This window comes from Cetorhinus maximus, chromosome 5, assembly GCF_964194155.1.
Source record: "Cetorhinus maximus chromosome 5, sCetMax3.hap1.1, whole genome shotgun sequence".
NCBI lineage: Eukaryota > Metazoa > Chordata > Chondrichthyes > Lamniformes > Cetorhinidae > Cetorhinus > Cetorhinus maximus.
In genome coordinates, this window is record NC_135883.1 from 139,801,087 (window position 1) to 139,814,009 (window position 12,923).

The 12,923-nt window shown below is 46.2% G+C and overlaps 1 protein-coding gene across 3 annotated transcripts in view; it reads left to right on the forward strand.

Annotated features, from left to right (window-relative positions):
* Window positions 1-518: 518 nt before the first annotated feature.
* Window positions 519-12,923, forward strand: part of LOC144680956 (AFG1-like ATPase) — a 168,036-nt gene continuing 155,631 nt past the window's right edge. For 2 of the 3 annotated variants that reach the window (XM_078542534.1, XM_078542535.1), the window contains exon 1: window positions 519-669. In XM_078542534.1, coding sequence (XP_078398660.1) covers window positions 555-669 — 115 coding nt within the window. In that variant the 5' untranslated portion in view covers window positions 519-554. The remainder of the gene's footprint in view (window positions 670-12,923) is intronic. The other variant, XM_078542537.1, reaches the window with a different exon arrangement.

Consider the following 12,923-nt stretch of genomic DNA (forward strand, 5'->3'; position numbering starts at 1 on the left):
ACAAATTTTTGTTTTGGCTGCAGGCCCTTCTTGGACCATACTTATTGATTGCAATCAAAGTCAATGGGAAAGCAAGTCGGACTAATCGTTTAAAAAATTAAAATTGTAAATTCGCCCCCCATTTTTCTTTCAACCCTCAGCTGCAAGACTTTGTGACCGAGAGTCTGGCGCTGAGATTTTTCCAATGAAGGCAATAGACAAGCAGCCTACAGCACCATCACCTTCGCATTCTCACCACGCCCACCCAGCAGCAGCACCTTCGCATTCTCACCACGCCCACCCAGCAGCAGCACCTTCGCATTCTCACCACGCCCACCCAGCAGCAGCACCTTCGCATTCTCACCACGCCCACCCAGCAGCAGCACCTTCGCATTCTCACCACGCCCACCCAGCAGCAGCACCTTCGCATTCTCACCACGCCCACCCAGCAGCAGCACCTTCGCATTCTCACCACGCCCACCCAGCAGCAGCACCTTCGCATTCTCACCACGCCCACACACACACACACACACACAAACAGCTAATAAAGTTGATGCTTGTTGAAAGGCTGGAAGATGGCGGCCTCCAGGACGCCCTTGGCTTCGTTAGGCCGTTTATCGAGCCTTTTAAATGCTGAGACCCGTTGGTTAAAGCACAAGCTGTGGCTGACAAGCCGGGGCTCCTTCAAAGGTGAGGAAGGCGGTTAAAGTTTATTAGGCGGGGTCTGATCAGGCTGGGTGACCCTGCTCCCCCTCCCCTCTCCAATCGGTTGGTGCCGGTGCCGGGTGGACAAAGCGGACGGGAAAGGCCGTGAGGCGGCGGCTTTAACTCGGGCGGGCGGGCGGGCGGGCGGGGAGAGACGGATAGACAGACAGAGGCTGCAGTGCTCATGTTGTAAACTTTTGTTTAATGTCACCAGGCTGTGAGATGGGGGAGGAGGTGTAACTTTGTTCGCACTGATTCATTCACCTTGCTTTAAGGATAATTTTCAATGGATTACGTCCTCCTTGATTCAGTAACTTTGTGTTTAAATGGGTTTGCAATAAGTGTCACAGTTAGGCCACTTGATTTTTGGGCTAGCTGCTGTCCTGTGATTTTGGTATCCGAATAGCGGAGTTCCAGATTTTTAAAAACGGTATCAACTGAGCTGGGAAACTTAATTACTGTTAAAAAGGAAGCTGTTTGGAAAGGAGATTGATGACTCAAGTTAAATCCTTGTATTTAAATCCCTCCATTCTCTGTAACTTCCTCCAGCCCTACAACACTACCATAACTCTGCACTCCTCCAATTCCAGCCTCTTGTATAGATCCGATTTTCCTTCACTCCACCGTTGGTTTTCTAAGCCCCTTCCCCACCTCTTTCTCCTCCTTTAAGATGCTTCTTAAAATTTACCTCTGACTATTACAACAATAGCTACATTTTAAAATTAAACAAAAACAGAATTACCTGGAAAAACTCAGCAAGTCTGGCAGCATCGGCGGAGAAGAAATCAGTTAACATTTCGAGCCTTCATGGCCCTTCGGCAGAACTGCAGCATAGTTTCAACAAGGGAGAAATATAAATTGGTTTAAGGTGGGGGTGTGGGGGGGGGGGGGGCGGGGGGAAGAGACACATTGAGGGTGTGGTGTGAGCAGATAATCAAAAGATGTCACAGACAAAAGGGTCAAAGAGGTGTTGAAGGTGGTGGTCTTTGTCTGAGAAAAGTGCTAATTAAGAATGGAAAACAGGATATTCAAAGTACAGCTCTAGTGGGGGTGGGGTGGAAAGACTAAAGGTTTTAGTTTTAGATTTAAAAATAATGGAAATAGGTGGGGAAAGAAGAATCTATATAAATTATTGAAAAAAAAGGCGGGTGGGGGGGGAAAAGAAACGTGGTGGGGATGGGGGGAGGGGGAGTTTAAGATCTAAAGTTGTTGAATTCAATATTCAGCCCAGAGGGCTGTAAAGTGCCTAGTCGGAAGATGAGGTGCTGTTCCTCCAGTTTGCGTTGGGCTTCACTGGAACAATGCAGCAAGCCAAGGACAGACATGTTGGCAAGAGAACAGGGTGGAGTGTTAAAATGGCAAGCGACAGGGAGGTTTGGGTCTTTCTTGCGGACAGACCGCAGGTGTTCCGCAAAACGGTCGCCCAGTTTGCGTTTGGTCTCTCCAATGTAGAGGAGACCGCATTGGGAGCAACGAATGCAGTAGACTAAGTTAGGGGAAATGCAAGTGAAATGCTTGCACTTGAAAGGAGTGTTTGGGCCCTTGGACGGTGAGGAGAGAGGAAGTGAAGGGGCAGGTGTTGCATCTTCTGCGTGGGCATGGGGAGGTGCCATAAGTGGGGGTTGAGGAGTAGGGGGTGATGGAGGAGTGGACCAGGGTGTCCCGGAGGGAACGATCCCTACGGAATGCCGTCAAGGGGGGTGAAGGGAAGATGTGTTTGGTGGTGGCATCATGCTGGAGTTGGCGGAAATGGCGGAGGATGATCCTTTGAATGCGGAGGCTGGTGGGGTGATAAGTGAGGACAAGGGGGACCCTATCATGTTTCTGGGAAGGAGGAGAAGGCGTGAGGGAGGATGCGCGGGATATGGGCCGGACACGGTTGAGGGCCCTGTCAACGACCGTGGATGGAAAACCTCGGTTAAGGAAGAAGGAGGACATGTCAGAGGAGCTGTTTTTGAAGGTAGCGTCATCAGAACAGATGCGACGGAGGCAAAGGAACTGAGAGAATGGGATGGAGTCTTTACAGGAAGCGGGGTGTGAGGAGCTGTAGTCGAGGTAGCTGTGGGAGTCGGTAGGCTTGTAATGGATATTGGTGGACAGTCTATCATCAGAAATTGAGACAGAGAGGTCAAGGAAGGGAAGAGAAGTGTCAGAGATGGACCATGTGAAGATGATGGAGGGGTGGAGATTGGAAGCAAAATTAATAAATTTTTCCAGGTCCCGACGAGAGCATGAAGCAGCACCGAAGTAATCATCGATGTACCGGAGAAAGAGTTGTGGGAGGGGGCCGGAGTAGGACTGGAACAAGGAATGTTCCACATACCCCATAAAGAGACAGGCATAGCTGGGGCCCATGCGGGTACCCATAGCCACACCTTTTATTTGGAGGAAGTGAGAGGAGTTAAAGGAGAAATTGTTCAGTGTGAGAACAAGTTCAGCCAGACGGAGGAGAGTAGTGGTGGATGGGGATTGTTGGGGCCTCTGTTCAAGGAAGAAGCTAAGGGCCCTCAGACCATCCTGGTGGGGGATGGAGGTGTAGAGGGATTGGACATCCATGGTGAAGAGGAAGCGGTTGGGGCCAGGGAACTGGAAATTGTTGATGTGACGTAAGGTGTCAGAGGAATCACGGATGTAGGTGGGAAGGGACTGGACAAGGGGAGAGAGAAGGGAGTCAAGATAACGAGAAATGAGTTCCGTGGGGCAGGAACAGGCTGACACGATCGGTCTGCCAGGACAGTTCTGTTTGTGGATTTTGGGTAGGAGGTAGAAGCGGGCCGTCCGAGGTTGGGCGACTATCAAGTTGGAAGCTGTGGGAGGAAGATCTCCAGAGGAGATGAGGTCAGTGACAGTCCTGGAAACAATGGCTTGATGTTCTGTGGTGGGGTCATGGTCCAGGGAGAGGTAGGAGGAAACGTCTGCGAGTTGACGCTCAGCCTCCGCGAGGTAGAGGTCAATGCGCCAGACAACAACAGTACCACCCTTGTCAGCGGGTTTGATGACAATGTTGGGGTTGGACCTGAGAGAACGGAGTGCAGTGAGTTCAGAGAGAGACAGATTAGAATGGGTGAGAGGAGCAGAGAAATTGAGACGGCTAATGTCACGCCGACAGTTCTCAATGAAAAGATCAAGAGAAGGTAAGAATCCAGAGGGAGGGGTCCAAGTGGAGGGAGAATATTGGAGGTGGGTAAAAGGATCCGTTGAACGGGGAGAGGACTCCTGCCCAAAGAAGTGAGCACGGAGACGAAGACGGCGGAAGAAGAGTTCAGCATCATGCCGAGCCCGAAATTCATTGAGATGAGGGCGTAAGGGTATGAAACTAAGTCCTTTGCTGAGCACTGAACGTTCAGCATCGGAGAGGGGGAGGTCAGGGGGTATAGTGAATGCGCGGCTGGGGCTGGGATTGGAAGATGGGGTGAGGACGGAGGGACAAGCAGGGGTGGAGGGTCCCAGATGGGTGTTGGAGTCGATGAGTTGTTGGAGCTTGCGTTCCTTAGCACTTGAGAGAAAGAGAAAAAGTTTCTTGTTGAGGCGACGGATGAGGCGAAGAATAAAATGAAACTGGGGGCACGCGCAGCTTTGAAAAAGGGTGCGGCGGTGCTGCTGGAGGGAGAGGTCGAGTGTGTTCATATGGCGGCGCATGGCACTGAGTGTGGATCTCAGAATGCGACGGGAACAGCAGTCCGAGAAACGTTTTATGTCCCGGAGATACCTGTAATCCTGGGTGGGTTCGAAACAAGAGGGATGGAATTTCAGTTGAAATCCACGTGGGGTGAGTCGGAGACGGAGACAGTCACTGAGAAAGGAGATATGGCTGTGAAAGCGGGTTTTAGTAAACACCTTGTCAAACACCAGGAGAGAAATGGAAAGCAATGAAGGTGAGCAGGGCAGAAGAGACAGTCGGAAATCCTGTCGGAGGACAGAACCATACTTCTTCCAAGAGGGCATTTTTTTGAAGAGAGGTGGCAGTCAATCAAACACAAAGATAAAAAGAAAAAGCTAAAAGCTACTGCAGATGCTGGAAATCCAAAACAAAACAAAAACAGAATTACCTGGAAAAACTCAGCAAGTCTGGCAGCATCGGCGGAGAAGAAATCAGTTAACGTTTCGAGCCTTCATGGCCCTTCGGCAGAACTGCAGCATAGTTTCAACAAGGGAGAAATATAAATTGGTTTAAGGTGGGTGGGGGGGGGGCGGGAAGAGACACATTGAGGGTGTGGTGTGAGCAGATAATCAAAAGATGTCACAGACAAAAGGGTCAAAGAGGTGTTGAAGGTGGTGGTCTTTGTCTGAGAAAAGTGCTAATTAAGAATGGAAAACAGGATATTCAAAGTACAGCTCTAGTGGGGGTGGGGTGGAAAGACTAAAGGTTTTAGTTTTAGATTTAAAAATAATGGAAATAGGTGGGGAAAGAAGAATCTATATAAATTATTGAAAAAAAAGGCGGGTGGGGGGGGAAAAGAAACGGGGTGGGGATGGGGGGAGGGGGAGTTTAAGATCTAAAGTTGTTGAATTCAATATTCAGCCCAGAGGGCTGTAAAGTGCCTAGTCGGAAGATGAGGTGCTGTTCCTCCAGTTTGCGTTGGGCTTCACTGGAACAATGCAGCAAGCCAAGGACAGACATGTTGGCAAGAGAACAGGGTGGAGTGTTAAAATGGCAAGCGACAGGGAGGTTTGGGTCTTTCTTGCGGACAGACCGCAGGTGTTCCGCAAAACGGTCGCCCAGTTTGCGTTTGGTCTCTCCAATGTAGAGGAGACCGCATTGGGAGCAACGAATGCAGTAGACTAAGTTAGGGGAAATGAAAGACCCAAACCTCCCTGTCGCTTGCCATTTTAACACTCCACCCTGTTCTCTTGCCAACATGTCTGTCCTTGGCTTGCTGCATTGTTCCAGTGAAGCCCAACGCAAACTGGAGGAACAGCACCTCATCTTCCGACTAGGCACTTTACAGCCTTCTGGGCTGAATATTGAATTCAACAACTTTAGATCTTAAACTCCCCCTCCCCCCATCCCCACCACGTTTCTTTTCCCCCCCCCCCACCCGCTTTTTTTTCAATAATTTATATAGATTCTTCTTTCCCCACCTATTTCCATTATTTTTAAATCTAAAACTAAAACCTTTAGTCTTTCCACCCCACCCCCACTAGAGCTGTACTTTGAATATCCTGTTTTCCATTCTTAATTAGCACTTTTCTCAGACAAAGACCACCACCTTCAACACCTCTTTGACCCTTTTGTCTGTGACATCTTTTGATTATCTGCTCACACCACACCCTCAATGTGTCTCTTCCCGCCCCCCCCCCACCCACCTTAAACCAATTTATATTTCTCCCTTGTTGAAACTATGCTGCAGTTCTGCCGAAGGGCCATGAAGGCTCGAAACGTTAACTGATTTCTTCTCCGCCGATGCTGCCAGACTTGCTGAGTTTTTCCAGGTAATTCTGTTTTTGTTTTGTTTTGGATTTCCAGCATCCGCAGTAGCTTTTAGCTTTTTGTTTTTAACATTTTAAAATTAGTTCATTGGCTGTAAAACACTTATGGATCTCTGGAGGTTGTGAGAGGTACTATAATAAATGCAAGATCTTTTCTTGTGTTAAATATAGTTTCTACAGATAGTTAAGTTATCAACGGCTGTCCCTCAATTCTAGTATGACGCCTACTCAGGGTGGCCAGGTTCTGCCGTGGGTCTTCATGTGACTGAACAGGCCAGTTCTCAACCAGCAGATCTTTGAGCATGTGGGGCAGAACGTCCCACAAGGTAGTGGGATTCGAAATACCGGATCTATTTCTTTCTTTGCTGCCGCTCTGCCTCATCGTTAAGGCGACTGGACCAAGGCATGATGCAGCTTGACAGACAAGCAAGCAGCTCCCAGTTGTTAATGTTAATGCTGCTGCACTTCAAGGAGAGCTTCAGAGTGTAAAGCAAAAAACTGCGGATGCTGGAAATCCAAAACAAAAATACCTGGAAAAACTCAGCAGGTTTGACAGCATCTGTGGAGAGGAACACAGTTAACGTTTCGAGTCCGTATGAGAGTCATACGGACTTGAAATGTTAATTGTGTTCCTCTCCACAGATGCTATCAGACCTGCTGAGTTTTTCCAGGTGTTTTTGTTTTTGTTTTAGAGCTTCAGAATGTCTTTGAAGCATTTTCTTTGTCTTTCCTTGGAGTACGGGCTATTTGAACATTGACAACACAAGAACTGGTGAGGGAGATGCTTTTTGGCCATCTGGACATAGTGTCCAGTCCAGCATAGTTGATTTTGCAGGAGTTTCGCTTGAATGCTTGTGGGAGCTGACTTCAAGACGAACACGACTAATGTTTGTTTGGCGGTCCGTCCATCTTCGCTAGTTAAGTACATGAGCAAGAAATGAATGGGAGAGCATGCTGATAGGGCTAGGTGAAGTACGGTGGGAGGAGGCTCATGAGGAATATAAACATTGGCATAAATTAGTATGACAAATGGCTTGTTTTTGTGCTGTAAATTTGAGGTATTTCTATATATTTTTTAAAAAAAAAAGAATTTTGGTTTGGTGGCAGCCCTCTGTCTTGTCAGACGATGGTTTGTGCTGCGGTGTTCAACTCTGTGTTAAGTATCGCCTGGTGTGGCTCAGGAGTCTCACTCTGGCATGGCCATCTCTTTGTTCGTGAAAAAGACAGTGGGCTGAGAAGGTGCATGATTTACCGGCATCTGTTTTCTCTGGGTCCTCTTCTTAGCCAGTGGAGCTTTTTGTTTTCTCTCATCTCTTCCAATGCCCCTCCAGACAGCCAGCCTTCAGAGGTCACAGCCATCAGTGACTGACTCCCAGTTGTCAGTGTCAATGTCTGCCATTTTCATATCGCGCTTGCGCAAGTGTCCTTGCAGCGGAGGTATGGACTCCCAGGGGATCGTGATCCAGTGGACAGTTCATCGTTCCAAAGGCCTTTGGGTATACAGCCGTCACCCATCCAATGAATGTGGCTGAGCTAGAGCAGATGTTAGCTTAGCAATGAGTGCATGCTGATAAAATTAGCATGCTCCAGGACCTCTGAGTTGATGACCTTGTCCTGCCAAGAGATGCCAAGGATGCGTCTGAGACAGCGAATGTGGAAACTGTTCATATTTTTCTCCGGGCAAGCATATGTTGTCCAGGTCTCACAACTGTAGAGGAGTGTGCTGAGGACGTAGGTTTGGTAGACTGGCAGCTTCATGTTCTCAGTCTTTGTTCCACATTCTTACTCAGCTTGGACATATAGCAGTTGCAGCTTTTGCGATGTGTGTGATGAGTTCAGCATTAAGTGATGGATTGCTGGTTATTGTGGCTCCTAGATATGTGAAACTATCAAGACCCTCCAGCATCACGTTATCAATGCTGAGAGATGGAGGTATGGCAATATCCTGAACCATGACATTTGTCTCCCTGATGCTGATGGTAAAACCAAACTCTTTACAGTTGTGAGAGAGTCTGTCCATTTGCTGCTGACAGTGTTCCTCAGTATGGAATACTAGTGCGACATCGTCAGCGCAGAGCAAATCTTCAACGAGGTCTTGGCACACCTTTGTCTTGGATCTTGGACGAACAAGGCTGAACAACTTTCCCTCAGTTCTGAATATTAAGTAGACAGCCTCTGTAGATGGCCTGAAGGCATATGACAGCAGCAAAGAGAAGAATATAGCAAAGAGAAGAATATGCCAAAGAGTGTCGGTGCCAGAGCACAACCCTGTTTAACCCCACTGCAGACCTCAAAGGGTTCCCATGTTGCACTGTCATAGATGACCTAATCCATCATGTTTTTATGGAAAGTGGAGACCACATTGAGCAACTTGGTTGGCAGCCAATTTTTCTCAAGCAGCTCAAATGGACTGCCTCTGCGACGTGATCGAATGCCATGGTAAGATTGATGAAGGGAATATACAGTGTTCCTCTTTGTTCACAGCACTTCCTTTGCAGCTGCAGGACTGAAAATATCATCAGTTGTAGACCCTCTGGTTCTGAAACCACACTGGGATCTGGGGTAAATGCGTTCAGCCAGGATCTGCAGTCTGACAGGGATGACATGGGCAAATATATCTCTGATGATGCTCAGCAGGGTGATGCCTCGATAGTTGTTGCAGTCACTGTGGTGCCCTTGTCCTTGTACAAGGTTGCAATCTTTGAATCACGCATCTCCTGGGGCATTGATTTTCCCCCTCGAGCAGAGACGGAGAAGTTTGTGCAGATGCTGCAGGAGTGCCTGCTTCCTGTGATTGATGAGTTCAGGTGGTATAGCATCAGCACCTGGAGCTTTGTGTAGGAGTCAATAGCTCTGTTAAGCTTTCCACTGTGGGTTTGATATCCAGCTCTGCTATGACAGGAAGGCTTTTTGTGCTGTCTAGAGCTTACTTGGTAACAATGTTCTTCCTAGTGTACAACTTAAGGTAGTGTTCTGCCCTTCTCTTCAACTGTTTATTGCGGTTGGTGAGGACCTCCCCTACCTATGTTTTCAGTGAAGCCCTTTTCTTTGCTGATGGACCTTTCTGATTCCTTCATGCATGAAGGACATTTCCATGCCAAAGGGCATCTGGATATTCTGGCAGAGTTGTAACCAGTAGTTTTTGGTGCACTGTTGAGCAGTCTGTTCGACTTTGGACTTTGCATTAAGAGCCACTCAAAATCTTCATGTAATTAATGAGAGTGGACCGCTTGGCTTCAATGACCGGTTCTATCACAGTGACGTTTGCCTTGAACCAGTCAGCTTTTTTCCAAAAGCAAAATATTGCAGTTGCTGAAAATCTGAAATAAGAACAAAAAATGTTGGAAAACTCAGCAGGTCAGGCAGCATCTGTGGAGAAAAACAGAGTTAGTGTTTCAGATTGATGAACTTTCATCAGAACCATTTACACTCTTGCCTGCCATATACTGAGAGTGCGGTATTGTAGATGGTGTCTAGATGTATGTTCCATTTCGTGTCTGCACTCTGTGTGGGAATGCCAGAGAGTGCATGGCAAAATAGAGTTGTGGAACTGTTGGTTTTTATCTGGCTAGGCAGTATTGCTGATGTTGATACGAGGATGGCATTTCTGCTTTCTATGAAAAAGCTCCAAGGGTTGCGTCCTCATCTAGTGCACACCAGGGAGTGATCTTTATCACAGTCAGTGCTGTGGTAGCTGTGTGTGTTAAGAATGCTGCTCAGAGAGCCACACCTGGTGATGATCGGTTCCAACTGGTAGCATTGCCCTGAGCTTGGATGTCTCCAGGGCCTCCTTGTGGCATGGTTAGTTACAAAAAGTTTGTGGTAGCATCAAAGCTCAAATAGTCTCTGTTACCATTTATCTTTCCCAGATCATGATGTCCGAGGCAGGAGGACCATGCCTCAAGGTCTGTACTCACTCTTGTATTGAAATCCTTCAGTAGTTAAAGATGTACTGACTTAAGGATTCTGCTGATAGCAGTGTCAAGCTCCTCATAGAACTGGTCTTTTGCCTCTGTATTGAAGCACAGCACTTGCAATTATATAGCTCCTTTTAGGACCCCAGGATGTCCCAAAGCACTTTATAGCCAGTTAAGTGCAATTTAAGTGGAGTCACTTATTTAAGGTAGGAAATGAAGCAGCCAGTTTATGCATAGCAGGCGCCCATGAACAGCAACATGATAATGATCAGATAATCTGTTTTTGTAATCTTTTGATTGCGGGATAAGTATTGGGCAGGATACCAGCAATAACTCGGTATTTTGGGATCTTTTACATCTACCTGAGAGAGCAGGCAGGGCCTCGGTTTATTGTTTCATCCAAAAGGCAGCACCTCTGACAATCCAGCGCTCCCTCAGTACTCCACTGGAGTGTCAGCCTTGATTTTTGTACTCAGTTCCTAAAGAGGAACTTGAACCCACAACTTGCTGACTCAAGGCGAAGGAGTTACTAGGCGGTGTGTACCACTGGTGTCTGCTCATGTGCAGGTCCTTTGCGATTAGTGAATACAAGATTACTATGTTCAATTTACCCATGTCATCTAGCCAATTTTGAGTTTGTCACCAAAGTCAACGTGACCAGTTGTTTCCAGAGACTTCACTGCATGATAGCGTCAAAAGGTTTTTCCTTGGAGACTGTGCATGAGTCTTTCTAAAGCTTTGAACATTATTCAAACCTGCTAAATGATGAAAATCATGTGATTGGTGCTTTGCTTTGTCCTGAAGCTACATTGTCCTGCTGGGAAGAGTGAGTCACTTTTTAGTGAAGACTTTCCCAGTATTGGCAACAGCCATTGGAACTTTTAGATCTTGTGAAATGCTGCCATTTCCATAGGTGATTTTGGAGTCTTCGTAGCTTGTCAGTTAGAGCCTTGTAACTACACTTGTGAATCACTTCAATGATCCCATCTAGTTTGGAGCTTTACCATTCTGGTTGGCCGGAGTGTAACACGATTACCCACTTTGATGTAATGATAGATGCCTAAGTCAGTAGTTCATCAAAATGTTTGTGCCATCTCTGTGATTTCAGCCTTGTCACTGACTATTTCAATTCTCTGAAGGCACAGTTAGTGCTGTACACTTTACTCAGTACATTGTAGAGATTTTATGTCTGGTCTGGATATGATTTGAATTTCCTTAACTTTCCTTGCCACGCTAATGATCTTTCATTTGCTATAGCTTGGCTTGAAAAAAGATTCTAATATTTGTGTGGCATGCTTCCTTTGTGTCAAGGTTAAGATATGACGCTGTTTTCTGCCCTCTATTTCTTTCCAAGCAATGTTATGATTCATTGGGTATGAATTATCACTTGGTGTTGGGGCTTGACAGTGCTGACATGTGCCAGCAGCAGCTTTACACCCAATCACAGACTATCTTTCACGAGATTTTGTTAAGATCCTTGTAGACACTGAACTTTTCAAAAGATGTTGAATCTCCAGTGACCAACTGAAAAGATCTCACCACAAGATTTCAAGATTTAAAATTTTTACTGTAACAAACCCTGTTTTCCACCCCCCCACATTCTATCTGGTAGCCCACAGAAAGGACAAACTCCTCTCTGCTGACCACACACTAACTGAAGTCTTTTGTCTCTCTGTGAGAGCGACTCCGCCCCCCCCCCCCCCCCCCCCTTTTTCTGACCGAAATCTCGGAGCTACAAAACCTACCCAGCTGCTCTTGCCTTTGCTTCAGATGTGAGAACTTTGCACCTTGCTCAGCAAATCCCAACCTGCCCCTATGGTAACCAAGCTACCTGGTCTGTTGTTGGGCAAAGTTATGCAACCTCTTTCCAACCAACTTTCCAGGGTATTCTGTTTTACCTTAAATTACAAAGACAGTTTAAAACATAACAATCTTACAACTTTTGCATTTGTCACACTCTCTGCATCATTATAGAGGATATACTGGAGTCAAGGTCTACAGCACAATTCCAGGTTGATGTTTTCGTTCATCACTGCCTTCTTAAGGTTGTTAGTGTTGTCAGAGAGGCTGTCTTTCAGTTAAAATAGTAAACCAAACCACACTCTGTCTGCTGAGGTAGATGTAAAGGATCTGGTGTCACTGTGTGAGGGAAAGTTATTTCTTTGTGTACCAATTTTCCTCCCTCAATCAACGCTAACCAAAACAGAAAGATCTGATTTATTCATTTACAATTTTGCTGTGTGCAAATTGGCTGCATTTCAAAAGTAATTCACAGCTTGTAAAGCACTGTGAAACGTCCTGAGAATGCAATAAGGCCCTATATAAATCCAAGTTCTTTCTTTTTGTACTTGTTCATTGTATTTTGTAGTAACTTATGTCTCCAGACATAGTCAATTAAAAATCTTCCCACAGCAATTGGTACAGACCTTTCAAATATATCCTTTCAATACAATTGAAGCTTTGCAGCAACAGATCTCTTTCTAAAGAGCTCTATCATCTTGAGAGAACCTGCAATCTATTTGAGGAGTGCTTTAGGATTGTGATAGTTCAGTCATTGACCTGGTTGGAATTTTGCAAAGAGTGTCATTTTCCTTTACTTAAAAACTGCATGTTTGTGCAAATGTGCTTTTACAATCAAGTACTGGAGTGTACTGTGCTTGAAACAAGTAGTGTGATGCGCTGTGGTAAAAGCTACTTTTTTTGGAATGCTCTGTTTGCTTATTAACAGTTTAGAGCTATTCTTCAGAGCAGTTGAAAATGTATTTGAAGTTGTATTCCCCACAGCCAAGGACGTTTTGTCATATTTATAATGTGGTTTCTAAATCCTCCTCTCTTTTTGGGGTATACTCAATCATGCACCCTACCTTGAACTCCATGACCCTCTTCCCAGGT